This window comes from Odontesthes bonariensis, chromosome 4, assembly GCF_027942865.1.
Source record: "Odontesthes bonariensis isolate fOdoBon6 chromosome 4, fOdoBon6.hap1, whole genome shotgun sequence".
Lineage (NCBI taxonomy): Eukaryota > Metazoa > Chordata > Actinopteri > Atheriniformes > Atherinopsidae > Odontesthes > Odontesthes bonariensis.
In genome coordinates, this window is record NC_134509.1 from 20,402,684 (window position 1) to 20,425,182 (window position 22,499).

The following is a 22,499-nucleotide window of genomic DNA, read 5'->3' on the forward strand; positions in this document are numbered from 1 at the left end:
ACTGTTGCTGTCCATCAACCTGGGAAGGGTTATAAGGCCATTTCCAAACTATTTGGAGTCCATCATTCTACAGAGAGAAAGATTATTCACAAGTGGAAAACATTCAGGACAGCTGTCAATCTTCCCAGGAGTGGACGTCCCAGCAAGGTCACCCCAAGGTGAAAAACCCAAGAGCTACATCTCAGACTCTACAGGCCTCAGTTAGCATGTTAAAGGTTAAAGTTCATGACAGCACAGTTAGAAAAAGACTGAACAAGTATGGCTTGTTTGGAAGGGCTGCAGGAGAAAGCCTCTTCTCTCTAAAAAGAACATGGCAGCACAGCTTAGGTTTGCAAAGCTGCATCTGAACAAACCACAAGACTTCTGGAACAATGTCCTTTGGACAGACCAGACCAAAGTGGAGATGTTTGCTCATAATGCACAGCAGCACGTTTGGAGGAAACCAAACACAGCATATCAGCACAAACACCTCATACCAGCTGTCAAGCACGGTGGTGGAGGGCTGATGATCTGGGCTTGTTCTGCAGCCACAGGACCTGGGCACCTTGCAGTCATTGAGTCCACCATGAACTCCTCTGGATACCAAAGTGTTCTAGAGTCAGATGTGAGGCCGTCTGTCCGACAGCTAAAGCTGGGCTGAAACTGGCTCATCAGCAGGACAAAGATCCCAAACACAGCAGCAGATCTACAACAGAATGTGTGAAGAAGAAAAGAATCAAGGTGTTGCAATGGTCCAGTCAAAGTCCAGACCTCAGCCTGACTGAGATGCTGTGGTGGGACCTTCAGAGAGCTGTGCAGAAACCAATGCTGCAAACCTCAATGAGCTGAAGCAACGCTGGAAAGAAGAGTGGGCCAAGATTCCTCCTCCACCATGAGAGAGACTGATAACGTCCCACAGAAAAACGATTTCATGATTACAAGACCTGTACACATCTGGAGACATAATTAAAATAGTTGTTTGTCATTCAGTCCTTGATATGAGGGGGGGCTTTTCTGTACCCTGGGACCTGATGTTTCATAATCTGTCCATACGAACACTGATAATGTGATTTATTATGGGCTGAAGGAGCATTTACGTGGGTGTTAATAAGTAAATGATTAACCAAAGAAAGATCATTGTACATGTGAGAAGTAACTGATCAGTTAGTAATTACTGGTTTTAATTCAGTCGCTTTTCAGAGTTGTACACGTTTGTTCCTGATGTTGACAAAGCTGTCAAAGTAATGAATGAACAGATGAACCAGAGTGCGTGAGGAGGAAGAGGAGGGGCAGCAGGCAGCACGAGCTCCCTGGGCTGTGTTTACAGTCTTCAGCCAATCAGCGGCGCCGACGCAGCCATGTTGTAACAAGTCGAAAGTTTTACTGGAAAGCGTTCAAGTGTCTGGAAGCAGCTGTGTGTGTGATCACCTGCGTAAAGGACGCAGAAGAAGACGCATCCTCACTGATCCGCGCAACCAGCGTCAGAATGAACCCAGTCCGGCTGGTGTCCGCAGTGTGGAGAGGATACCCGCACACCCTCAGGCTGCCTTGGCTCCTTCCGCCTGTTTCCGCCTCCACGGTGAGTCTGTTACATGTTTAGTCAATAGATTTCTGCGCTTCATTGTGCCGCAAGGTCTTTTATGAACTCTATTGTGTGGTTAATTGCATCTTTAATGTGTGAATGCCGAGTCATGACCTCATAATGCAGCCTGGGGGCGTTTTGCCTTTCTTCCATTCTTTCTTTTATTCTGTGGAGACAAAAAAAAAAACCTGACACACCCGCCTTCATTCACCTTTAGCACCTTTACAGATGAACCTGAAGGTGCAGCAGGTCACTGCCTAATTGTGTGCAGATTAATTAATAACCCTTACAGTTAATGTATTTCATGATCAACAAAAGAAAAAAAAGGGGGGTTATAAACGTTTACATCAATTTGTGGTCCACTTAAAGTAAGTGAACACCTTTCACACATAACCAATCCCAAAATGACAGTTTTTAGTGGATCCAGTGTGTAACAATTACTCACATCTAGTGGACAAGTTTGAGATGGCAACCATCTTAGATTCAGTCAACACTGTCTCCTGATGATGGTAGAAACAAACAGCCACAGAGGACAAAAACATGTGAAACTCATACTGATTCAATGCCTGAGTGCATCAGTCCCTCGTTAAAGCAACGCACAACCTGCACCCGACGGTGTTTTTCTGTAACTGCAGCTTCTTGGGTGGGTCAGTGTCCGGTTCAACAGGTTTTAATATTCAACAGCTGAGAATCAACCTTGCATGTTGTTAATTCAACACTTATTTGGGGTTAACAGGGCTAATTTTTAAAAATGTACAATTAAATCCACAGTAGACCCAAAGATTAATAGATCATGGAAGGATAAGCCTCTGCACGGCATGTGCCACCGACACTGAGAAGTCCTATCAGTGCCTAGAAGAGAGTTACTAATCATGGCAGCTCAAGAACACGCCCTGAGCACAAGAGCAGAGTTTTTATTATATTCTAAGTCCAATCATAAAAAGCAGTTGAAATAGCAGAAAATTAAACAAAAGTATGTAAAAGACTAATAATAATCCTAAAAGGAACCCAAAACCACATGAACCTGCTGACCACTATGTCATAAAAAGAGGCCAACAATAAGGAATTGGAGGAAAAAATACATTTAATATCATATGTTTGAGATAATGAATTCCATCCCTCTATTTTCTATACCCGCTTAATCCAATTCTGGGTCTCTGGAGCCTATCCCAGCTGCCGTTGGGAGAGAGACAAACAACCAGGCACACTCCAAGCGTCAGTTTAGAGTCATCAATAACCTAACATGCATGTTTTTGGTCGGTGTGAGGAGCCCGTTTACCCCGGGGACAACCCACGCATACACGGGGAGAACATGCAGACTGAAGGGCCCCAGCCAGGATTTAAACCAGGAACCATTTTCATGCTGCGTGGCAACGGTGCCGACCACCACAGCACCGGGCCGGCTGAGACCATGAATGAATTAATCTAATTATCATCCGATAACAAAGCATATTTTAAAGGGATAAACCGGTTGATTTTGTCATTATCTTGAGATAAAGCGTTGATGTGCTCTGTTAGTTTGGCCCAGAACAGTTTGTTTTTTAGCGTGTTACTGACATAAAATTCTAGATTTGTTTAAACTTTTAAAAACACAATAAAGCAAGTTGGCCCTGAAAATAATTTCCTTTGTACTTGTGGCTGTTAAATAGCTGTTAATAGATGACAAACTATAATAACATGGACTTGTTTATAAGTGCTCAGAGAATATTAAATAAGTAAAATTGATCTGCAGAATAAATGCTTAAAGGTTATAACTGAATGCTTTATTCTTGAGTTTTATGCTCAATTAATCACATTTCTTCAATAGATTCCTGCAGAAAAGGTTCAGTTTAATGTGTTTGTGCTTTAAATTCTGCTGTCCTCTTTACTTGATGAGTCGGCTCCTGTGTAATGTTCAGGGAGCGTTTGTTTCTGAATCTGTTTCATTTCACTGGTGGGTGATTATAATGCGACATCAGAAGATGCATGGCTCCACCACCTGGTCACTGCTGGGTTCTGCTTTGTAAGCCAAATGACTCGCATTCCTTCCACCAAAGTCATGAGATAACTTAACAGAAGCATAAATGTGTTTTCCACACTCTTAATTCTTCATAATGTCATCACCCGCGGTGATTTTGTTGTTGATGGAGTTCTCACACATGCTGAGCACTTGTTGGCTGCTTTTGTGTCCCAGTTCATCATAAACCAGCTGGTTTTAGGTGGATGATTATGGAAGCCAGACGCCATCGCTCTGCGATCAAACACGCCGCATTCTGGGCTCGGACTGCAGGAAGATGCCAACTTCTTTTTTTAAATCAGGGGATAATCACAAATATTTTCCTTCTAAGCTCACACAGTGCAGTCGTGTGAGGTTACTAAGGATGTCAGGGGGAAACGCACCGCTTTGTGTGGAAACAGCATGAAAACCGCTGCTTGTGAGTGTAACCGTTGCCTGCGTTGTGTTGAGTTTTTAAGAAGGACCGACACTCTTTCAGCTTCAGGACTGAACTTTTATTGCCATGGACTCAGTGCTCATGCACTGGCGCTGCGCCTACATCTGCCCATATTTATGTGCTGAGGAGAGCGCTGCCAACCAGTGAGCGTCCATGATACATGAATAAAGATAAAAAATGATTGGCAGTCACTGTGGAAGTGGAATCAACAGCCAACCCGTTACCTGAGCAGCTCGTCCTGGTGAGGCACTTCAGAGGGTGTGTTAAAAACATTTCTCTTTCAGTGTGCTTATGGTTGAGTTTATATTTTTCTTTTTCGCCTCTTCTTTGATTGCTTTTAACTGTGTTTAAATTTTGATTCTATTTTTTTTTTATTCTCTTTAAATTGCTTGTTTTTCTGTTCTTTTAAATGCCTTGTCTTTATGTAAAGCACATTGAGTTGCCTGTGGTATGAAATGCGCTATATAAATCAAGATGCCTTGCCTAAAGGTGTTTTTTTTTTTTTCTCATCTTGCAGGTTCAGTGCCGCCTGCAGTCCTCACAGCCGGTCCCTGCGGCCCGGCTGCCCTGCAGAGTCAAAGTGTCAGCTGGAAAACGCTACGCCTGGTGCGCCTGTGGCCACAGCGAGAAACAGGTGAGTGTGGCTGACGTTGCTGCTAGATTGAAATGCTTTCAGCTTCCTGTTACGTACTCCATGGTCCTGGTTTGAAATCGAGTCTTCGGCTCGTTTATTTCCTTCATACCTCCCCGACATCCCCTTCACTGTGAAAAATGTTACCTCCTTTGTGGCTCGATCAGACCCAGGCCCAATTCTGTTCTGGCAACCTGATACAACTCATGGCTGAACATTGTTTATTCAAAGATGCGGTTCAATTCAAGCCAATCAAATCTAAATTAGTCCAATTCACACAAAGCCAATTTTTAAATAAAAATCCTGGTTAAGGAAACCAGCAGAGTGCTTCAAAACTTCAAACTCTTTGATCCAATGCCTCGTCCTGAGCGTGCACAAGGCGAAAAAACTCCCTTTTAACAGGAAGAAACCTCCATCAAAACCAGAAGCAGGAACCATCTGCCTCTAACCAGCTGGGGGCTGAGGGGACAGGAAAGAGGGGACAACAAGCACCGTCACATTATTTTATTATTTCCATCAGTTTACTCCTCAAAACCAAAAAACCCTGTTTCAGTACAGCCCCCAAACTTCTGATGAGGACAGGATCAGTAATGAAAGGCCCATGAAACGCTCCGACAGTTTAAAAGATGAAGCAGAGAAAGGAACGCCATGTTCTTCATGAAAAGAATTTGCCTTGACATGCTTTTCCACAACAGAAATGAAACAGAATTACAGAGTAACGTGTATGCAGTGAGAAGATGATTTTACAGTCTGTGTCTCCACCTTTTTTTTTTCTCCTCCGACAGCCTTTCTGTGACGGAGCTCACAGGACAAAAGCCCCGAGCATCGCTCCTCTCCGCTTCACCCCTGACAAAGACAGGACGGTCATGCTCTGCGCCTGTAAGCAAACCAAAAACGCACCTTACTGCGACGGCTCGCATTTTAAGGTTATATTCAGGGACGCAGTGAAGTCGGTGAAAAGCCTGTTTAAATGAGCCGTTTCAGCATCGGCCCTGTGATGACCTCGTCTGTGTTTTATTTTAGTTACTAAAACTGAATCATTTACTGTTGCTTGTCTGTGTTTTGCTTTGTATTGGCTTTCCTGTTTTTAAATTGTGTAACATGTATTCTTATCCATTCATTATTAAGAGATTGCTGTCAGCTAACAGTGAGAAACAAAAAGTACAACCTCAAATCAGAAAACCTTGGGATGGCACACACACACACACAAACAAACCTTTAATAAGCCAGACACCCGTGACCTCTGACCCCTCAGACGGCGCTGCATCAAGAACCCTCATTCATCAACAGCTGATAGAAGCACATGGACAAGGGATTACTGTGGGAATTAATCTTTTTTTATGTGAACATCCCATCTCTTTCTGATTTTGAGGGCGTAGCTGCAGGATCTGAGCATCAGGAGAAGTCCTCGAGTGATATTCACTGCAACCTGATCTGTGTGATGGCTCGTTAAATGATCAATGACTGCAATAAATACATGAACTTATATGGTCATCGTTGCATTATCCAATGAAGACTGCATTTATCTGATAGTAAAAGAAAGTGTAGCATGTTGATAAAATACTCTTCCTGGTATTTATTTTCATACTTAACTTCATTCAGAGTATGAAGCATGTGACAAATGTTCTTAAATACGCTAAATCATCTTACTGTAAAATCACATATAAAGAATGTATAAACTCACATATTGCTGTTTTTCTGCATTTCAATATATAACTATGGGGGAAGAGTCGGTTTTATTCTGTTTAACTGCATCAACCAACATGTTATTATCTATTTAAGTGTGATAAAATATGCTCATTTAATTTTTAATTGTTTATGAATTCCACCAAATTAAAAAGAGCAGAAAACTTGAGGCAGTTTTGCTCTTTTGCTTTATGTAGTGACGAGTAAACTAATGAGAATATGTCGAGTTCATCATGAAAAGTGCTGAACTGTATGCACTGAGAAGACATCTCAGTTGTTATCTGATGTCATTACCTGTTAATTTACATGCTAGAAATACAAATTAAACTGTAACTTGAAGCTAAGGTAAGATGCTGTAAGATGCTTCTGTAAATCCACCGTAAATGAACATCATTGTACCTAAGAGCTGCTCCTTAGTCCATCCATAAAGAAATAGACTTGAATTGTTTTCACATTTTTACATTTCTTTCACTGTTTAATGATGATGATCAGAAAATGTCTGATTATGTTTAATTTTATTTGATGCTGATGTCCAGTGTTTTTACGCACTTAAAAACATGTTTATGTGTCACGATATCTGGGTTTTGGTAATAATTTAGATTTTAATTTGGACCTTATCCCTGTTTGTTTTCATCTTAACTTCCTGTTTTACATTGAAACTGTCTGTTTTAAAAACTGCCTACCTCACACTACAGCCTCTGTCAGTGAAAATACACCGGTTTGTCCTTTGTCGAAGTGTATATATTTATATATATATATGTATACATATATACACACACATATGAGAGAGAGCTAGATATATAAATATATTTCTCTCCTGTTTGGTTTTCTGTTTTTTCTCCTGCTCTCTTGCCAGCCAAATTTGATTTAGATTTTTCTATTATCACAGGGCTTTTGATGTTGTGCATTCAATAATAAGAATAACATAAGTTTATTAAAACTTATGTTATTCTTTACCTGCCCACCTCCTGTGTTTGTCTGCATTTTGGGTCCTCATCTTCACTCCAATTGTAAAATGTATTTTGGTTTTAATTCCATTTCTTGATTTTTGGGGTTGCTTTTAGTAGTCACTTTCATAAAGTGTTTTATTTATTTTTTCAGGACACAACATTAGCAGCAGAAAAGCGCTTATTTATCATAAACACAGTGAAACATTTCCATTACATTTAGTTTAACATTTTAACAGTTTCTCCCATTTCTTCAGAAATGTAGTTATTCTGCCGCTTTTCAAAAATGTTTCTATGTGTTTGTGCATATTAAGGTTCTCACTTTCTTTGTAACTTAGAAAATAAAACTCAATATCTGTAACTTTCTTTCTAAAATGAAAAATATATAAATTGAAGCTCTATTTGATCGTACTAAACAAATCAGGTCCGTTCGATCGCCCGTTCAGCTTCCTGATTGGTTAAACTGCTAACACGTAACCATCCCGGAAGTGACTCCTCCAATCGTATCTCTCAGCTGCCAGGCGTTGAAATTCTGACCTTTTCCGTCTGTTTTGTTGTGTTTTTCCTTCTCTGCCTGACTGACTTTACTCTCTGGAGGGTGTAACGTGATTCTCCGACTTTTGCCAATTCTCGTGCAGAGTCACTGTTGTGTGAGGAGCGCGCGAGCTGAGCCGTGGCCACCGAGTCTGCGCTCCAGCCTCAGCTGTCCCTGACAACATGAACACGCTGGTGACCAAATTAGAGCATAAATGGATTAGTTTAACCTTGAAACAACCGTGGGTAGCAGCTACTGCGGCTTCCAAGGTAAACCGACACATGTCAGTCACAGTGGTGCTGAAATCACCGTTTTTATCAGATATGACATCAACAAACTGCATGAATAAACGAAAAATGATTTAAAAATAACCAGGTAATAAACACGCAGAAGGGTTAGAGACCTAACTGTTCTGCAACAGGTTTTAAATAGCTTAATTAAAGATTTTACTTGCTGTTATTGTTATATTAAACCACAAATTAAAGGAATTGTGGATGGCAGTGAAACAATAAGTCAATAATTGCATGATGAGATCTTTAATTAGTTCATCACCCGCAGCTGAATAGAATTCAACCATTATTAACGTGGTTTACCTTTGTTGTATTCATTCTCATCATGTTTTACAGGTAAAAAGCCTGTATGAAATAAAATAAAAAGAGGCAATAGTACTGCTGGAAACTGTGGAAATGTCTGACCACTTTTAAATATTTCATAGTTGCTCTGGAATTCAACCCTGTTGGCAGGGCTTAGCCGTTGATATAAAGAGCTTAATTACTGCGTTGAATACATGGCAGGGGTTGGGATAGATTAGGCTTCAAATGAGCATGTTGTCATAGGATTTGATCGACTTTGACCAGGGTTTAATTGTGGTTTTAACTTGGCTGTGTCGTGTCATAACCCATAAGTGCAGTTTTTTTGTAGGAGGTTCCCAGTCTGCATTGGTCAGGAGTGGGAGCAAAAGTGGTCAAAGGAAGGAAAACCAATGAACCAATGATTGGGTTATGAGAGGCTGAGGCTCATTAACCCTCATGGAAAGCTGGTGGAGCTTTGGGCTGGTCGGGGTGTCCATGCTGACCTGTGTCCATCACTGAAAGTGCCTAAAATGGGCATCAGAACTGGAGCCTGGTGCAAGAAAAAGGTCCGATGATCCCACCTTCCAAGACACTGCCGCTGACAACGTGCACCCCGTGGTGGAAACTGTATTTCCTGATGGCAGTGACCTCTTTCAGCGGGATAATCGCCCCGACACACGGAAAAACAGACCTCGATCTGATCGAGTATCTGTTCTATGTCCAGGGAGGCCCCACCTCACAACTTGCAGGACTCACAGCGTCTGGTACTGACGGTTTGGTCATTGCACCGTGCTGTTATAATGTGGCTCCTCCGTGTACGTGTCAAAGTAAAGCTTTTTGTTTATTCACTGCAGACATTTTGACTGGTTGTATATACAAATTGTACTCATTTTTCAGGCATAGTTTTAACGTTCCTGAACCCAGCTCATCTGAAACTAAAGCTGTCAATTATTTGGATTAATACTCGCTTTTGACTGTTTTGCATTTGGTCATTTAGCAGAAAGTTTTATACTAAATTAAGACAGAAGCGACCTGAGTGGACCTTCAATACAGTAAGAAAAGACAGTACAAGTAGAGAGGAGGAGTCCTCCGGGGAGTTGAGTCTTAAGAGATTCTTAAGGGTCAATAAGGATGCCTCCAATCAGACCGTATTTAGTAGTTTTTAGTGTTTTGTTGAGCCACGACTGAGCAGTCTGGACCTTGTTTGTTAGTCTGTTAAAGCTGCAAAGCTGAGTTTAAAAAAAAAACTGGTTTCAGACCCAATTGTAGGCAGCACAAGTGACTTGAATTTGATTCATTCTGGACCATCTCACTTACTGGATGAGATGTGAGGGATAACCATGGCCTGTAAGCAGTTTGGTGGCACACCGAGTCGGATGTGACATGATTTTACTTGTGTTGTGAGACGACTGAGACACGGATGACACACGGTCGGGTCGGTACAGCTGGTCATCCGTGCGGACGCTCGGGTTTCTTGCAGCCTTTGTTGGGGAGATATTTGTGTTGGATGGACAGAGGGGAACAACAAATCAGTCTCTAAGGGGTTTAGTTGATGTCTTAGCCCCTCCCACCTGAGATTTTAGTGGAGTGGAGGTAGCAGATGGATGTGATTTCTCTCAGTGTTCTGCTTTTAAATCAGTTTACAGTGAGATACTGGGGCGTGCCCCCTTTCACCTGCTTGATTTCTGGCTCACAGGAGGAAGATTTAATTTATTTTCAACTGCTCTCAGGTCAGGCTGTCCACGGTCCCTCCGGAGCCTGTCATCCCCTCCAAAAAGCCTTTCAAAGTGGAGCTGGTTGGAGGAAAGCGCCACTCGTGGTGCACCTGTGGGCACAGCAGGAAGCAGGTGGGGGCATCTCTGAGTTTGCAAATGCACAAATCCAGTTTATTCTCTCATCACATCTTTTTTTCTTTCTCAGCCTTTCTGTGATGGAGCCCACAAAACCAGAGCCCCAGGCCTGTCGCCGCTCCGCTTTGTCCCAGAGAAAGACTCCACAGTCTGGCTGTGTGGATGCAAATACACCAACAACCCACCCTACTGTGATGGCACACACAAGCAGGACTTTATTTTATCCGCTCCGCTGCATGAGCACACAGACTCCTAAAGAAGGAGGGTCTGTGTTGGCAGAGACATCTTTGGACCAAGCATGACACGCGTTTCAATCTTGTTTCCTCTCAGTGTTTTCATCTGTGCTTGAGAGATTTTTTTCCTTTTACCTGTGAAAGACGTGTGATTATAAAACCTAATTAAATCAAACGCAGCTTACATTCTGTGGCCATTTAGGTCCTAATTTGTTTCTACATACAACAGCAAGCTTTTATGGACTTGTAGAGAACATAACTTTGTTACGTAAAGTGGTTAAACTTTAATTTAAAATAGGGCTGGACGAGTTAACGCGATAACGAGTTAACCCGTTGATTATTTAACGCCGATAAATATTTTAATCGCACATTAGCGCAGTTTTTTTTTTTTAATATATATATTTTTTTGGGGGGGGCTTTTGTGCCTTTAATGGATAGGAAAGTTTAGAGAGACAGTAAGCAGGGGGCAGAGAGAGGGGGAACAACACGCAACACAGGGCAGCTGCAGCGAGGACTGTAGCCTACATGGGGCGGCTGCTCAACCCACTACGCCACAAACCACCCCTATTTTATGATTTATTTTATTTTGTAAAAGTCTGTCGCAGAACCGGAAAAGAAAGTAATCGGCGGATCCACCAAACATGGAGAACTTTTACTCGGCCATTTTCATTTTAAAGTTCTTCCAGACGGCGGAGTCGACAGAACCAAAGTCATCTGTAAACACTGCCAAGTTGAATTGTCTTCTCAGCGTAGTAGTTCCAGTCTAAAATAATCACTTAAATGCAAAACCCACAACTAATACCAGCAAGTCATTCAAGGAAACAGACAGTGGAGCAAGGCTTCTATATAAAAACTACATGAAAATGCTGATGTTAAAAGTGTGTTTGCACAACAAATGCTAAAGGCTATACACTACTTTTGAATTAATTTTGAGATTTTGTGTACAAATGCGATTAATCAGGGAAATCATGTGATTAATTAGATAAAAAAATGTAATCGTTGTCCAGCCCTAATTTAAAAGCATCTGCTTTACAGCAACTGCTTAGATGAATTGAAACACTTTGAAAAAACACAGGAACTCTTCTCTAAACTGACTGTTGTCCGCCACCTGCTACCGTGCCATATCTTTCTTATTTCTTAGTTTGTCCACCATCAGTTAATCCTCTCACGTCTGAGTCCTTTGTATCTTTAATTTGAATGTAGGAAACGAGGAACAAACAGACTCTTCTGATTTTCACCTATTTGTGAACTCGTTTCTTTGCCTCCTCCATTTGCATTTCAGGTGGGAGGGATTAAGACCAGAGGAACTGAGGATGCACAAACTGAGAAATGGAAAGAGGAAAAGGAGAGGACTCAAGGTAGCAGGCACTAGAGATGCTGGAGTCAAATAGTATATTTACCTCTGAACCTCCTGAGTGAAATGACCCGGAAGTATCTGCATAGCAGCCAAGATGAGAACTGCTCCAGTTCTCCTGAAACCAAAGGAAGGAGCTCCAGTGCTTCCTTAATAATTTCCTTTAGCACAGCACACACCGGTCTATCCTTTATGGGAGAAAGGAGATAATTCCATCCCACAATTCCTTGCAGCCGCAGCTTTAGTTTAAGTTATATACGTCCGGTCGTGCTAACTGTGCGTCGTGTGAATAAATACGAGGACAGAAGGGTGAGTGTGAGCAGCCTGTGGCCACACAATATTTCACAAAAGTAATATTCCACGTCTAATATTATATATGACATCATTTTCATGTATCAATGCGATACGATTGCAGTAGACAGCGTGTGTGAAGTGATTCTTGTATAATATTTAGTGAAATCTCCAGTTTTACAGCTTAGCGTCAGCTCCCACATTTCCTCGACCTCCTGATGTTTTTCAGCAGGGAAAACACTGGAGTTCTTTATTATTCGACCACAGCTTTACTTTACTTCATCTGTTCTGTTACAGCTTGATGCTGCATTTCATCTATCAGCATTGACATGTTTTGGCAAATTATAATTGGGTTTACGATATAAATCAATAGGATACGTGGCCCTTTTCCTGCATCCTGAACGCTAAAAGGAGGGTGCACTTGTGCATTCTCCCTCCTCCAGGTGATTCTTTTGGCTTTTGAGATTGTTCGGCTGAATTTGAGAAATGAGAGGAGCATCTTTAACTACTGATGGCAACTGTGTTTGGCACCGTTTCATATTCATCCTGATCAAAGGTCAGCCTTTAATACTCTATCCTGAATTACTCTGTTCAGTTTTCAGGTGCTTTACATCATGCTAATGCGTCTCCTCTGTCAGCTAAAGTGAGGAAGGATGAGTGGAAGAAGAAGGTTTCAGTTAGCGCTACATGAGGTGTGGGATTTAAACATTCTCCTTCCTCCTGAAGTTCCTCTCTCCTCATCCTGGATTTAAAGGCACAGAACATCTTCAGAGATGATAAACAAGTTAAGATGGATGAACTTCAGAATCATAAACAGGACACTCAGGTCAGAAAAACCTAATAAGTAAACATTTTATTGACCTAAAACATGCACATATGGCTGATTAAAAAAGTATCACTGTTTGTTGAAAAGCAAAAGGAATGTTGAAATGTATGGAACAAGATACATGGCAAAAAACTTCAAATCCCTTTTAAACTGTTGGCCAGAAAGAAGACCATCTGCTGACAAACATGGTAGTGCTTGGACTTTTGTAAATATAAATGCTTCTTCTGCTGGAAAATACTTGTTGGTTTGTGTGACAGGACCTCACCAAAGTGCATCAACGGTTTCTAAAATGTACACGTTACCTGCATCGGACACATACAGCATTTATGGCGAGGACTAGCTTGCTTCTTTTTCCTTTACATCCAGCCTGAGCAGCGGGTCGCACCGCGGTGCCTTTGAGCTTTTTGTCTCGGGTTGCACGGAAGCCAAATCGATGTCTATGGAAATTAAACAGACCCACTGCATATACAATACAAAACGATTACAATATCTTGTATAAAAGATAAGTTTATACATATGTATGCACACATGCTCACATTTGATACATACTGTACAGTTTGTATGTGTGCACTGTTCTAGTCTACCACACAAACACGCACGCACGCACGCACATACATACATACAAGTGTCTATTTGGCTGCACTTTTCAGTCTTTCCAGCTGAAAGGAAAACAGTAATCCACCTCCCGTTTGTCCAGAAGGATGAAGGCTCGGGCCTCTTTTTGCTCTGCGGAACAAAGAAAGGGGGGCAATTCCAACACTGTCCTCCCCGTTGATCTGCGCGGGCATTAGGTCGCCGGAGGCAAACCGCTTTTGTCGCCTCCTCTCGCCTCCTCTTTGCCAGCCCCAGAGCTCGTGCCGTTGACAGTCACCTTGCGAGCGTTGACGCCCTGTTTGGAGGCGAGAGTGTGTCGTTGAGTGTTGTTGGGGGCGGCGGTACCGTTGGAGCTTTGGATGGCGGGAGAGACGCTGTGGGACGCAGGGCTGGACTGCGAGGAGGTTCGGGGCGGCTGGGCTGCGGCGGGGCTGTGGACCTTATCGCTCTGAGAGTCGCTCTCCGACGTCGGGCTGGTGTTGACGCCGTCGGAGTGGCCCAGAGCGGCAGACTGGGACGGCCTCCTGCGTTTCCGGGTGGGTTTGACCAGATACTGCAGGGGGATGGGTCCAGTCTGCACAGAGTTACGCACCATCAGCACACACTGTAGTTTGGGTCCCATTTACTCCCATCACTGCTGAACAGCTCACGCAGAGATGAGTTCAATCGGAACAATCTCCCTTCAGCCGAGCCCGCAGGATTATTTTTTAGTTCAATACAACTTCAAAGGACAGTTCGCCTCTTTTGACATGAAGCTGTATGACATCCCATATTAGCAATATCATTTATGAACATTTTCTTACCCCCTGCTGCGTCCTGTGAGCAGAGTTCCAGCCTCGTTTTGGTGTTGACGAAAGTAGTCCGGCTAGTTGGCTGGGGTTTAAAAAATAAAGCATCTTGCTTCTCAAAACAATATGCGTTCAAAAGAGTAATACATTTGCATCACAAAATCGTTGTCCAGGAAAAAGGTCATACCTCACATCGCTTGGCTTGTTTTTATGCTGCTTTATGCTGTTCTTTTAAATGCCTTGTCTTTGTGTAAAGCACATTGAGTTGCCTGTGGTATGAAATGCGCTATGTAAATAAAGATGCCTTGCCTTGGCGCTATTTTCTCTCTTCCTTCATATCAATGCGTTCAGCCACCTGCCGATAGCCACACCTGTTACAGTGTTTACTGCTCGGAAGCAGGGGAGTGCTCGGTCTGCACTTCGGTCTACACAGCACGCATTGATACGAAGGGAGAGAAAATAACGCCAAGCAATTGTGAGGTCTGACTTTTTTTGGTGAACAATTTTGTGATGCAAATGTATTACTCTTTTGAACGCATATTGTTTTGAGAAGCAAGACGCTTTATTTTAGTGTCCCCAGCCAACTAGCCGGACTACCTTCGTCAACGCCAAAACTCGGCTCACAGGACGCAGCAGGGGGTAAGAAAATGTTCATAAATGATATTGCTAATATGGGATGTCATACAGCTTCATGTCAAAAGAGGCAAACTGTCCCTTTAACATGAGGAAGATGTTTAGTTAGTAAAATACAGACTTTATCAGGGACGCAGGAAGTGGGGTGCTCCGGGTGCTGCAGCACCCCCCACTGGACAACAGACGCAACTACACCACTTGTGTATTAGCCTAAATTCAGGCATAGTTTTTCTCCCCCTAATTATTATTCTAAAATAAAAACACAAAATATGAATGTTTTCTACTTTTTTCATACTTATAAGTAGTTTTAAATGTCTTTTAAAAATTTGGTTTGAAATGAATGATAAACTTTTAGACCTCAACCAGACCGGAAAGAACAGTGGCGTAGAACAATGTGACGGGAGAGACGTTTGTTTATTTAGCTTGTGGTGTCAAGCTAGCAGCAATGCGCCCTTATGAGGGAGTTCATCAGTGCCACACCAGAGCGCAAGGCAACTTTTGGAGTTATTCCATCTGGTAAGCAATGCTTTTAATTAAGTTCGCTTTGGTTAAATTGTTCTCAGCTAGTTGTGTGGTTTTGCTGCTTGATTAGCCTAATTATTTTTCTAGTTTCCTTTATGTTATCAGGCTACTATTTCAGAATAGCAGACTAATGCGTGCCTAATTGGTACTGTGTATTTCTTTTTTCATTATTACTTTGCTGTAGTTCATTGAATGAGCGCAAGTCTGAGGAGAATCAGCGCGGCTGCTTCCGCTGTGTGCCCAGGAGAGCGAGAGAGTTTCACACTGCCCATGCACAAAAGACAAAGTGCCAGGGCAGCGCGATTTGCTCTTGAGCGCGGTATAATGCTTGAGCACGCGTGCCGAAATACACCACGCGTCCTCTAGACATCTAGGCACAGTGTACAGTTGCAACACTGACAGCATTGTCCGACGCAAGGTACAAGAAGATGTAGCATAAGAAATAAGATGCATTAAAAAAAAGTGTTAAGAAGCAAAATGTATATAATATACAAAGACATAGGCGCAGTGTGCAGTTGCAACACTGACAGCATCGTCCAACACATGGTAATAGAAGATGTAGCCTAAAATAATAAGGGTAACACAGCAAATTTAAATAAACAGGACATTTAGGTGCAGTGTACAGTTGCAACACTGACAGCAATGTCCAACACATGGTAAAATGATGTAGCATAAAATAATAAGACACATACAAGGCAATTTAGGCACAAAAAGATGTTAAAAGCAGTTGCTTAAGACAAGAAGCTAAAAACTTGGGGAAGAAAAACACCCTACAGTCACGAGGTGAGCAGAACTACTTAGGGCCTATGTTTAAGTGTCAAACAGGCTTTCTCAGAAGACATGAGTTTTCACTGGCTTCTTGAAGGTTGAGAGGGATGACTCTGCTCTTGTAGGAACTGGTACCTTATTCCACCACTGAGGAACAGTGAAAACCATTTGGACTGGACATCTTCTTGTACCTTGCGTCGGACAATGCTGTCAGTGTTGCAACTGTACACTGTGCCTAGATGTCTAGAGGACGCGTGGTGTATTTCGGCACGCGTGCTCAAGCATTATACAGCGCGTCCCGTAAGGAGGAAAAGGGGCGCTTTTTACGGGTGTCCTTACACCACGCGTGATATAAAAAAAAAAAAACGCGATCTTTAAGATATATAGCGTGTGCTCTCGACGTGTGGATATGGCAGCTTCGGCTTGCGATATGCCATACGTCTCCACATCAGGTGCGCGTTTCCCTTCCGCAAGAAGAACTTGATCATTTCAACGTGAGATTTAAAATAAAAAAAATGGTAAAATCTAGCCTCCTTGTTTAGGCTACATAAAACATGCGAGAGTAAGTCAGATAGCCTAGGATTCGCTATTCCTCACCCTAAAATTGATTAGAATGCAGGAAATTGCATCTAAAAAAAATGAATCCCCCCCAGCACCCCCTGGTGAAAATGTGTTCCTGCGTCCCTGGACTTTATCTTGAAACAAGAACAACTGTAGATGCCTGCAGAGGGTCAATGTGGACTGGGGGGGGGGGGGGGGGGGGGGGGGGGCTTCCTCAAGAACCCAAACCCTTTCAAAAACACCAGGCTGAATTCAATATAAAATTTGCTAAAACTAAAGTAAATAAAAGCCGTCACTCACTCGTCTCCACTCGTAGAAGTAGGCGATATCCATTAGTGTGTAATAGTCCTTTAACGGTTCATCTCCATACAACACCTCCACCTGTGACACATAAAAACACAAAAATGCTATAAATGTGTTGCGTTGTCATGTAAACAAACACTCAAACAGGATTGTTTATCCTCCCTGAACATCATCCCAACACAGAAAAATATTTATTGACTAAAGTAACAATGAGCCAGGACCAATAATCCCAAACTTCGACTTCAGGATGTTTCTGTTGCAGTTAAGAGCCGGTTCAAAGCATTCATGAGAAAACTAATGTCCATCAAACCACCAGCTGTGAAAAACAAACTTATCAAACTGAAATCCTTTCCAGAGTCTTCACTGACCGACTTAATTCAACTTAGAAAATACAAACAAATGTAGATTTTTATGCAGCTTCATTCTAAAAAAATAAAAAATAATAAAAAAATAAAATTAAAAAAAAAGTCAGCAGGTGAACTGGTGACAGGTGAGGGTGTCAGGATTGGGTATAAAAGGAGCATCCACTGAATTCTTTGTCTTTCCAAACAAGGATGGGTCCTGGATCACTAATATGTGACAAAGTCAGTCAAAGAATCATCAATGAGTTCCATAAAGGACAGAAAGCACTGCTGGATGAGCTGGGAGCCCTCAGGCAGCACTGCATGAGAAACCGTCATCACGCCACCATGATCAACACAGCCACATGGGCTCAGGAGGAGCTCGGAGAACCATTTCCACTCAACACGGTCCACGGCCGCATCCAGAAATGTGAGCTGAAGCTGTACCACACAAGGAGGAAGCCAGATATCAGCTCTGTGCAGAAACACGGCCCAGTTCTCTGGACACCAGCTCATCTCAGATGGACAGAAAGACAGTGGACACGTGTTCTGTGGGCAGATGAGTCCACATTTCAGCTGCTTCTGGGAAAAACTGACGTCTGCTTCTACAAAGATGAGAAAGAGCATCCAGGCTGTTCTCAGAGAAAGGTTTAAAGCCAGCGTCTGTGATGGTGTGGGGCTGCATCAGGGTCCATGGCAGGGATGGCTTCATCTGTGTGAAGGTGCCACTGATGCAGAGGTGGATGTTGGAGTTCTGGAGAGACAGATGCTGCCATCAAGGTGACGTCTTTTCCCGGGAGGTCCGTGGTTATTTCAGCAGGACGACGACAGACCTCATTCTGCAGGACCTCCAGCAGCGTGGCTTCATACACACACAGAGTGTGGGAGCTCGACTGGCCTGCCTGCGGTCCACATCTGTCCATCATCTGTCTCCTGTTGAAAACTCGAATTCAGCAGGAATGAACACAGATTCCTCTGAAAAACTGCAACAATCAGCATCCTCAGTTCCCAAAGCGTTAAAAAGAGTCATTAAAGGGAAGCTGATGGAACACGATGGGAAACACGACTCTGGAACAACTGAAACAAGGGTTTCTGTATGAAGTTGGTCAGTGAAGACACTAAAAAGCATTTTAAATGAATGCAGTGTTGCTATCGTCTCCTGTTATCTGGTCCTTTGGAGGCTCTGCTGGTCATCACGGGGCATCGGACCCTGGAGCTCGCAGCAGAATCCAAACAGCAAACATGACAGTGTGTGGGAACAGTGCGCCCGGTTACCCTGTAGTTGTTTGGTATGTCCATCTTGCTCCGGAGGAACTTTGCTAAGTGCATGACAGACATGGCTGCGGGACACTGCAGGAAGCGTTTCCCGTTGGACTGAGGAAGAAAAGTGGAAAAGAGGAGGCATGAACCCAAGATGATGAGCAGGAAAACAGATGAGACAATGTTCACTTTGTGTGGATTTAACCAGCTTTGCTTTACCTTGTCTCCTTCCATCTCCGGCCGCTGCCTCTCGTTATTTCTGCAAGCAAACAACGATGAAAAAAAAAGTCATTTAACAGCTAAATGATACCCAGAGACATTCCACAGCTTGTTGAGTTCCAAACTTTGTGTAAAACCAGGTGGCTGCGTTTCAAACGTCCAGCACGGAGGTTAAAGAGGAACGCCGTTAACCATCAGACTCACTTGTTCCGCTCATAGAACTGTATGGACAGACTGATGATTTCATCCTCTGCTATGTTAAACGTCTCCACCACTTCCCCCGGTTCCAGCACGCGGTTCTCTGCGTAGAAGTCCCGCCTCCGTTTCATTTCATCTGGGAGCAAAGAAGAAATGCGTCATCAGCCGAAAACCCGCCTGACAAAGAGCACGACTAGGAGTTTAATTCAATGCCGTTTACCTTTAAATAGGCCCGGAACAAGCTTATAAACTATATCTTGTAGAGTTTTATCCGCTCTGGAAAATGGAAAATGAAAATGGACTACATTAGACGCTGCAGTCAGACATTATTAAAGGAATGTAAAACACTCTTTTTACCTGATGCTGAGCTGTGGACACGTCTTGTGCACCTGGACGTCACATCGAGGGCAGAACTTATTTGTCTCAAGAAAGGCAACAATGCATGTTTTACAAACTGCACGGAGAGTCGGGACAGAGAAGGGACAAAGGTGGACATCGTCAGTGATTTGATAAACTACAAACCTTCAAATTCAATCTAATTCTCTGCAGTGCAAAAGTCTTGAGACACCCTTCATTTCTTTATGTATTGCAGAGAAAATAGTTGCAGTGATTTATTGAAACACTGTCAAATATAAATATAGTTAAAAAAAATTTAAAAAAAACAGTTTGTTCAGTTCTGAGCAGCTTTAAAGTGAATATCTGGTCTGAGCTCCTTTATCCTCCAACACAGCCTGAACCCTCTCAGACGAGCTTTCTGTCCTTTCTTTAAGGAGTCTTCAGGAATAGTTCTCCAGGCTTCTTGAAGGACATCCCAAAGCTCTTCTTTGGATGTCGGCTGCCTTTTGTTCCATTCTCTGCCAAGATGATCCCACACTGCTTCAATAATGTTGAGCTCCGGGCTCTGGGGAGGATTCATCCCTCCATCAGACCTGTTGCCACTGATTTTCAGTCCACTTCTTGTGTCCTTTGGCACAGCTCAGCCTTTTCTCCCTGTTTCCCTTCCTTAAGAACGGCTTCTTGACAGCCACCCTTCCATGGAGCCCATTTCTGATGAGGCTTGGGCCAACAGCAGATGGATCAGCTGAAGGTCCAGATGCATCTCTCAGCTCCTGTGTCAGGTCTTTGCTGGATTTTTTCCTCTTTCTTAAGGACATCACTTTCAGATCCTGTTCATCTGCTGTAGATAGTTTTTTAGGCCTGACACTTCTTCTTTTGTCCTCCACTTGTCCAGTTTCTTCAAATGTTTTAAGGACACACTGCACACCATGCTGAGATATGCCAAGTTTTCAGCTAACAGCTCTTTGGGAATCACCATGTTGCTGCAGAAATCCTATTTTCTGTCTGTCAAACTGTGTTATCTTTGCTGTTTTTCATAGATGCAACTAAAGAAATGGGAACAAATGATGTGTCTCTGTGACAGGCTGCTGGGAACAAAGTGCCTAAAGATCCAATTTAAAATGGCTTCTTTGCTAAGTTGTCTGTTATGTGTCGACACAGCACTGGTTCATCTGTCGATTAGCTGCATTTTTTATGTTTGAACGTTAAATAAATAAATAAATAAATGTAAAAAACAAGAACTGAAAATGGGTGAAAAAGCAGCTAATTTCCAAAGAAAATCTTTGAAAACCCTTCAGAAAGCATGAAGAACTACTGATCAGGACCACATATTCAAAGGAAGTCTGGCTGCTTGGAAGGAAACAGAAAGAAATGAGGAATGGATCAAGACGTTGCACAGTATGACCATTTTACACATCCTGTTGATACCTTTAAGGCCTGATTCTGAAAATCAACATGAGCACGTCTGCTCGTTGTGCATGCACTCCTTTCCTAATCAGTGTAACAGAAACTGTGCATGCAGGTGTGGTGATGCTTTCATGGTTGGGACTTACAGGAGTGCAGGCACTCTACGATGGTTGTGGCATCAATCAGGTATCCGGCGCACAGCGGACATGTGAGGTGGGAATTCAGATCTGTGATTTTGATCCGGTTTGGCTGCATTTTATCCATCTGGACAGATCTGCAGAGAAATCAAATAACGTGGGATGCTGTTACTGTGTTATTCCACGGCAGCCTATGGAAATGAGCTTGGGGGCTAGTAGAGACGGAGTTTTCCCCAGCAGCAGTGCTGCTCTCAGACAATGTCTGCGGCTCGTCCTTGGGACAGCGGCTTGTGAAACCACAACAAACACAGCAGATGCCCCACGAAAATAACTCCAATGACACGTTGTTACGGTTCATAACGAGCCGAGCCGTGCAGCTACACGCAGGCTGTGTGGAGCGACACAGCAGCAGACTATTGAATCGCTCCCGTGTGGCCTCATCTTGTGCATCGGCTCCGCCGCTCGACCAACAAAGAGCGACTCCATTTCCCCGGAGCTCCGCGGTCCGGGCGAGCGGCGCGGCCCGACGCGTCCGGAGAGCTCACCGACACCGAGGGGCTGCGGAGCCGCACAGAATCACACTGGTACACAAAGCAGCCATCTTAAATTCACTGACAGGGCTGGATCAGGAGGCGAACAAGAGAGGCTCGAATGTGACACCGTGCACTTTGTGTGCGCCTCCGCAAACGGCGGCGCGGCGAGCCCGATAAAGAGCGAGCGGCGACGCTTCGGTCCTACCTGATCACACATAAAAGTGTCCCCGCTACTCCCACACTGGATCCGGATCAGTTGTTTGGACTTGGACAGAATTTGCAGCAGCGCCAGAAAATGGCTTTTTTCAGCACCGTCAGAGGACTGCCCATTTTGGATCACGTGACTTTTATTTTGTCGCCTCGTTCACGGGGCAAACAGGGAGCCTGGAGTCTCCACAGGCCCCGCGCACTTTGTGCACGCTTCCCCGCACACGGACCGCGCGTCGCACTGATTTTCGATATCACCTTTTTTTTTTGTTTAATTTCTGTCAGAAAGATGAGGGCGAGTCTGCGCCGCCCCGCCTCAGTGTGAGAGCAAAACATTGAGTCTGCATCACGGAGCGAGGCCCTGCAGGCCTCACGAGTCCCGGGGCCCTGCGGGGCCCTGGCCAAGGGTAGGCCCACAAACACAGGTGACATTAATGGGAATTTTTTTCTTTTATTTTCCTCTTTTTTTCTCTCTCTCTATTAACACAAATGGAGTTTTTTTTTTTTTTTATAAACAAAACAAAAATACATTTGAGAAAGTAAAAGTTTTACCTGCTTTTCTGAAGTTTTTATTTTCTATTTTTCAATTCAGTTTATTTATATAGCGCCAAATTACAACAAATGTCATCTCAAGGCACTTAAATGGCATAGTCCAATTCAAGCCAATTGGAATTCAATTCATTGTAATCATAATTATTTATAAAATAATCCAATTCATTCATATAGAGCCAATTCAAAAACAATTTCCTAGCTAAGGAAACCAACAGACAGCAC

At 43.2% G+C, this 22,499-nt stretch overlaps 2 protein-coding genes across 3 annotated transcripts; one reads left to right on the top strand and one right to left on the bottom strand.

Moving 5' to 3' along the window:
- Positions 1-1,332: 1,332 nt before the first annotated feature.
- On the top strand, positions 1,333-7,130 carry LOC142379326 (CDGSH iron-sulfur domain-containing protein 3, mitochondrial-like). Its single transcript, XM_075464465.1, has 3 exons — positions 1,333-1,558; positions 4,511-4,627; positions 5,410-7,130. Exons 1-3 carry the CDS (start codon positions 1,466-1,468, stop codon positions 5,596-5,598), a joined length of 399 nt encoding a protein of 132 aa, XP_075320580.1. The 5' UTR covers positions 1,333-1,465; the 3' UTR covers positions 5,599-7,130.
- Positions 7,131-12,919: 5,789 nt separating this feature from the next.
- On the bottom strand, positions 12,920-21,941 carry LOC142378647 (polycomb complex protein BMI-1-like). Of its 2 annotated transcripts, XM_075463404.1 has the most exons (9): positions 21,724-21,941; positions 20,995-21,122; positions 19,463-19,559; positions 19,326-19,381; positions 19,112-19,241; positions 18,908-18,947; positions 18,704-18,802; positions 17,085-17,165; positions 12,920-14,086 (listed from the first exon to the last, which is right to left on the bottom strand). In XM_075463404.1, exons 2-9 carry the CDS (start codon positions 21,110-21,112, stop codon positions 13,706-13,708), a joined length of 1,002 nt encoding a protein of 333 aa, XP_075319519.1. In that variant the 5' UTR covers positions 21,113-21,122; positions 21,724-21,941; the 3' UTR covers positions 12,920-13,705. The 2 variants fall into 2 exon arrangements, with proteins under 2 accessions (XP_075319519.1, XP_075319520.1); XM_075463405.1 differs by lacking the exon at positions 21,724-21,941 and having other exon boundaries at positions 20,995-21,715.
- Positions 21,942-22,499: the final 558 nt, after the last annotated feature.

What these genes read in the sequence shown, in the direction of transcription:
- LOC142378647 (XM_075463404.1), bottom strand. Translation starts at nt 21,112, where the DNA reads ATGGATAAAATGCAGCCAAACCGGATCAAAATCACAGATCTGAATTCC. An exon ending in TGTCCACAGCTCAGCATCAG is followed by an intron (nt 19,382 to 19,462) that starts GTAAAAAGAGTG and finishes TCCATTTTCCAG; the next exon opens with AGCGGATAAAACTCTACAAG. An exon ending in CGGAGATGGAAGGAGACAAG is followed by an intron (nt 18,803 to 18,907) that starts GTAAAGCAAAGC and finishes TTTCTTCCTCAG; the next exon opens with TCCAACGGGAAACGCTTCCT.
- LOC142379326 (XM_075464465.1), top strand. Translation starts at nt 1,466, where the DNA reads ATGAACCCAGTCCGGCTGGTGTCCGCAGTGTGGAGAGGATACCCGCAC. An exon ending in CGCCTGTTTCCGCCTCCACG is followed by an intron (nt 1,559 to 4,510) that starts GTGAGTCTGTTA and finishes CTCATCTTGCAG; the next exon opens with GTTCAGTGCCGCCTGCAGTC. An exon ending in GTGGCCACAGCGAGAAACAG is followed by an intron (nt 4,628 to 5,409) that starts GTGAGTGTGGCT and finishes CTCCTCCGACAG; the next exon opens with CCTTTCTGTGACGGAGCTCA.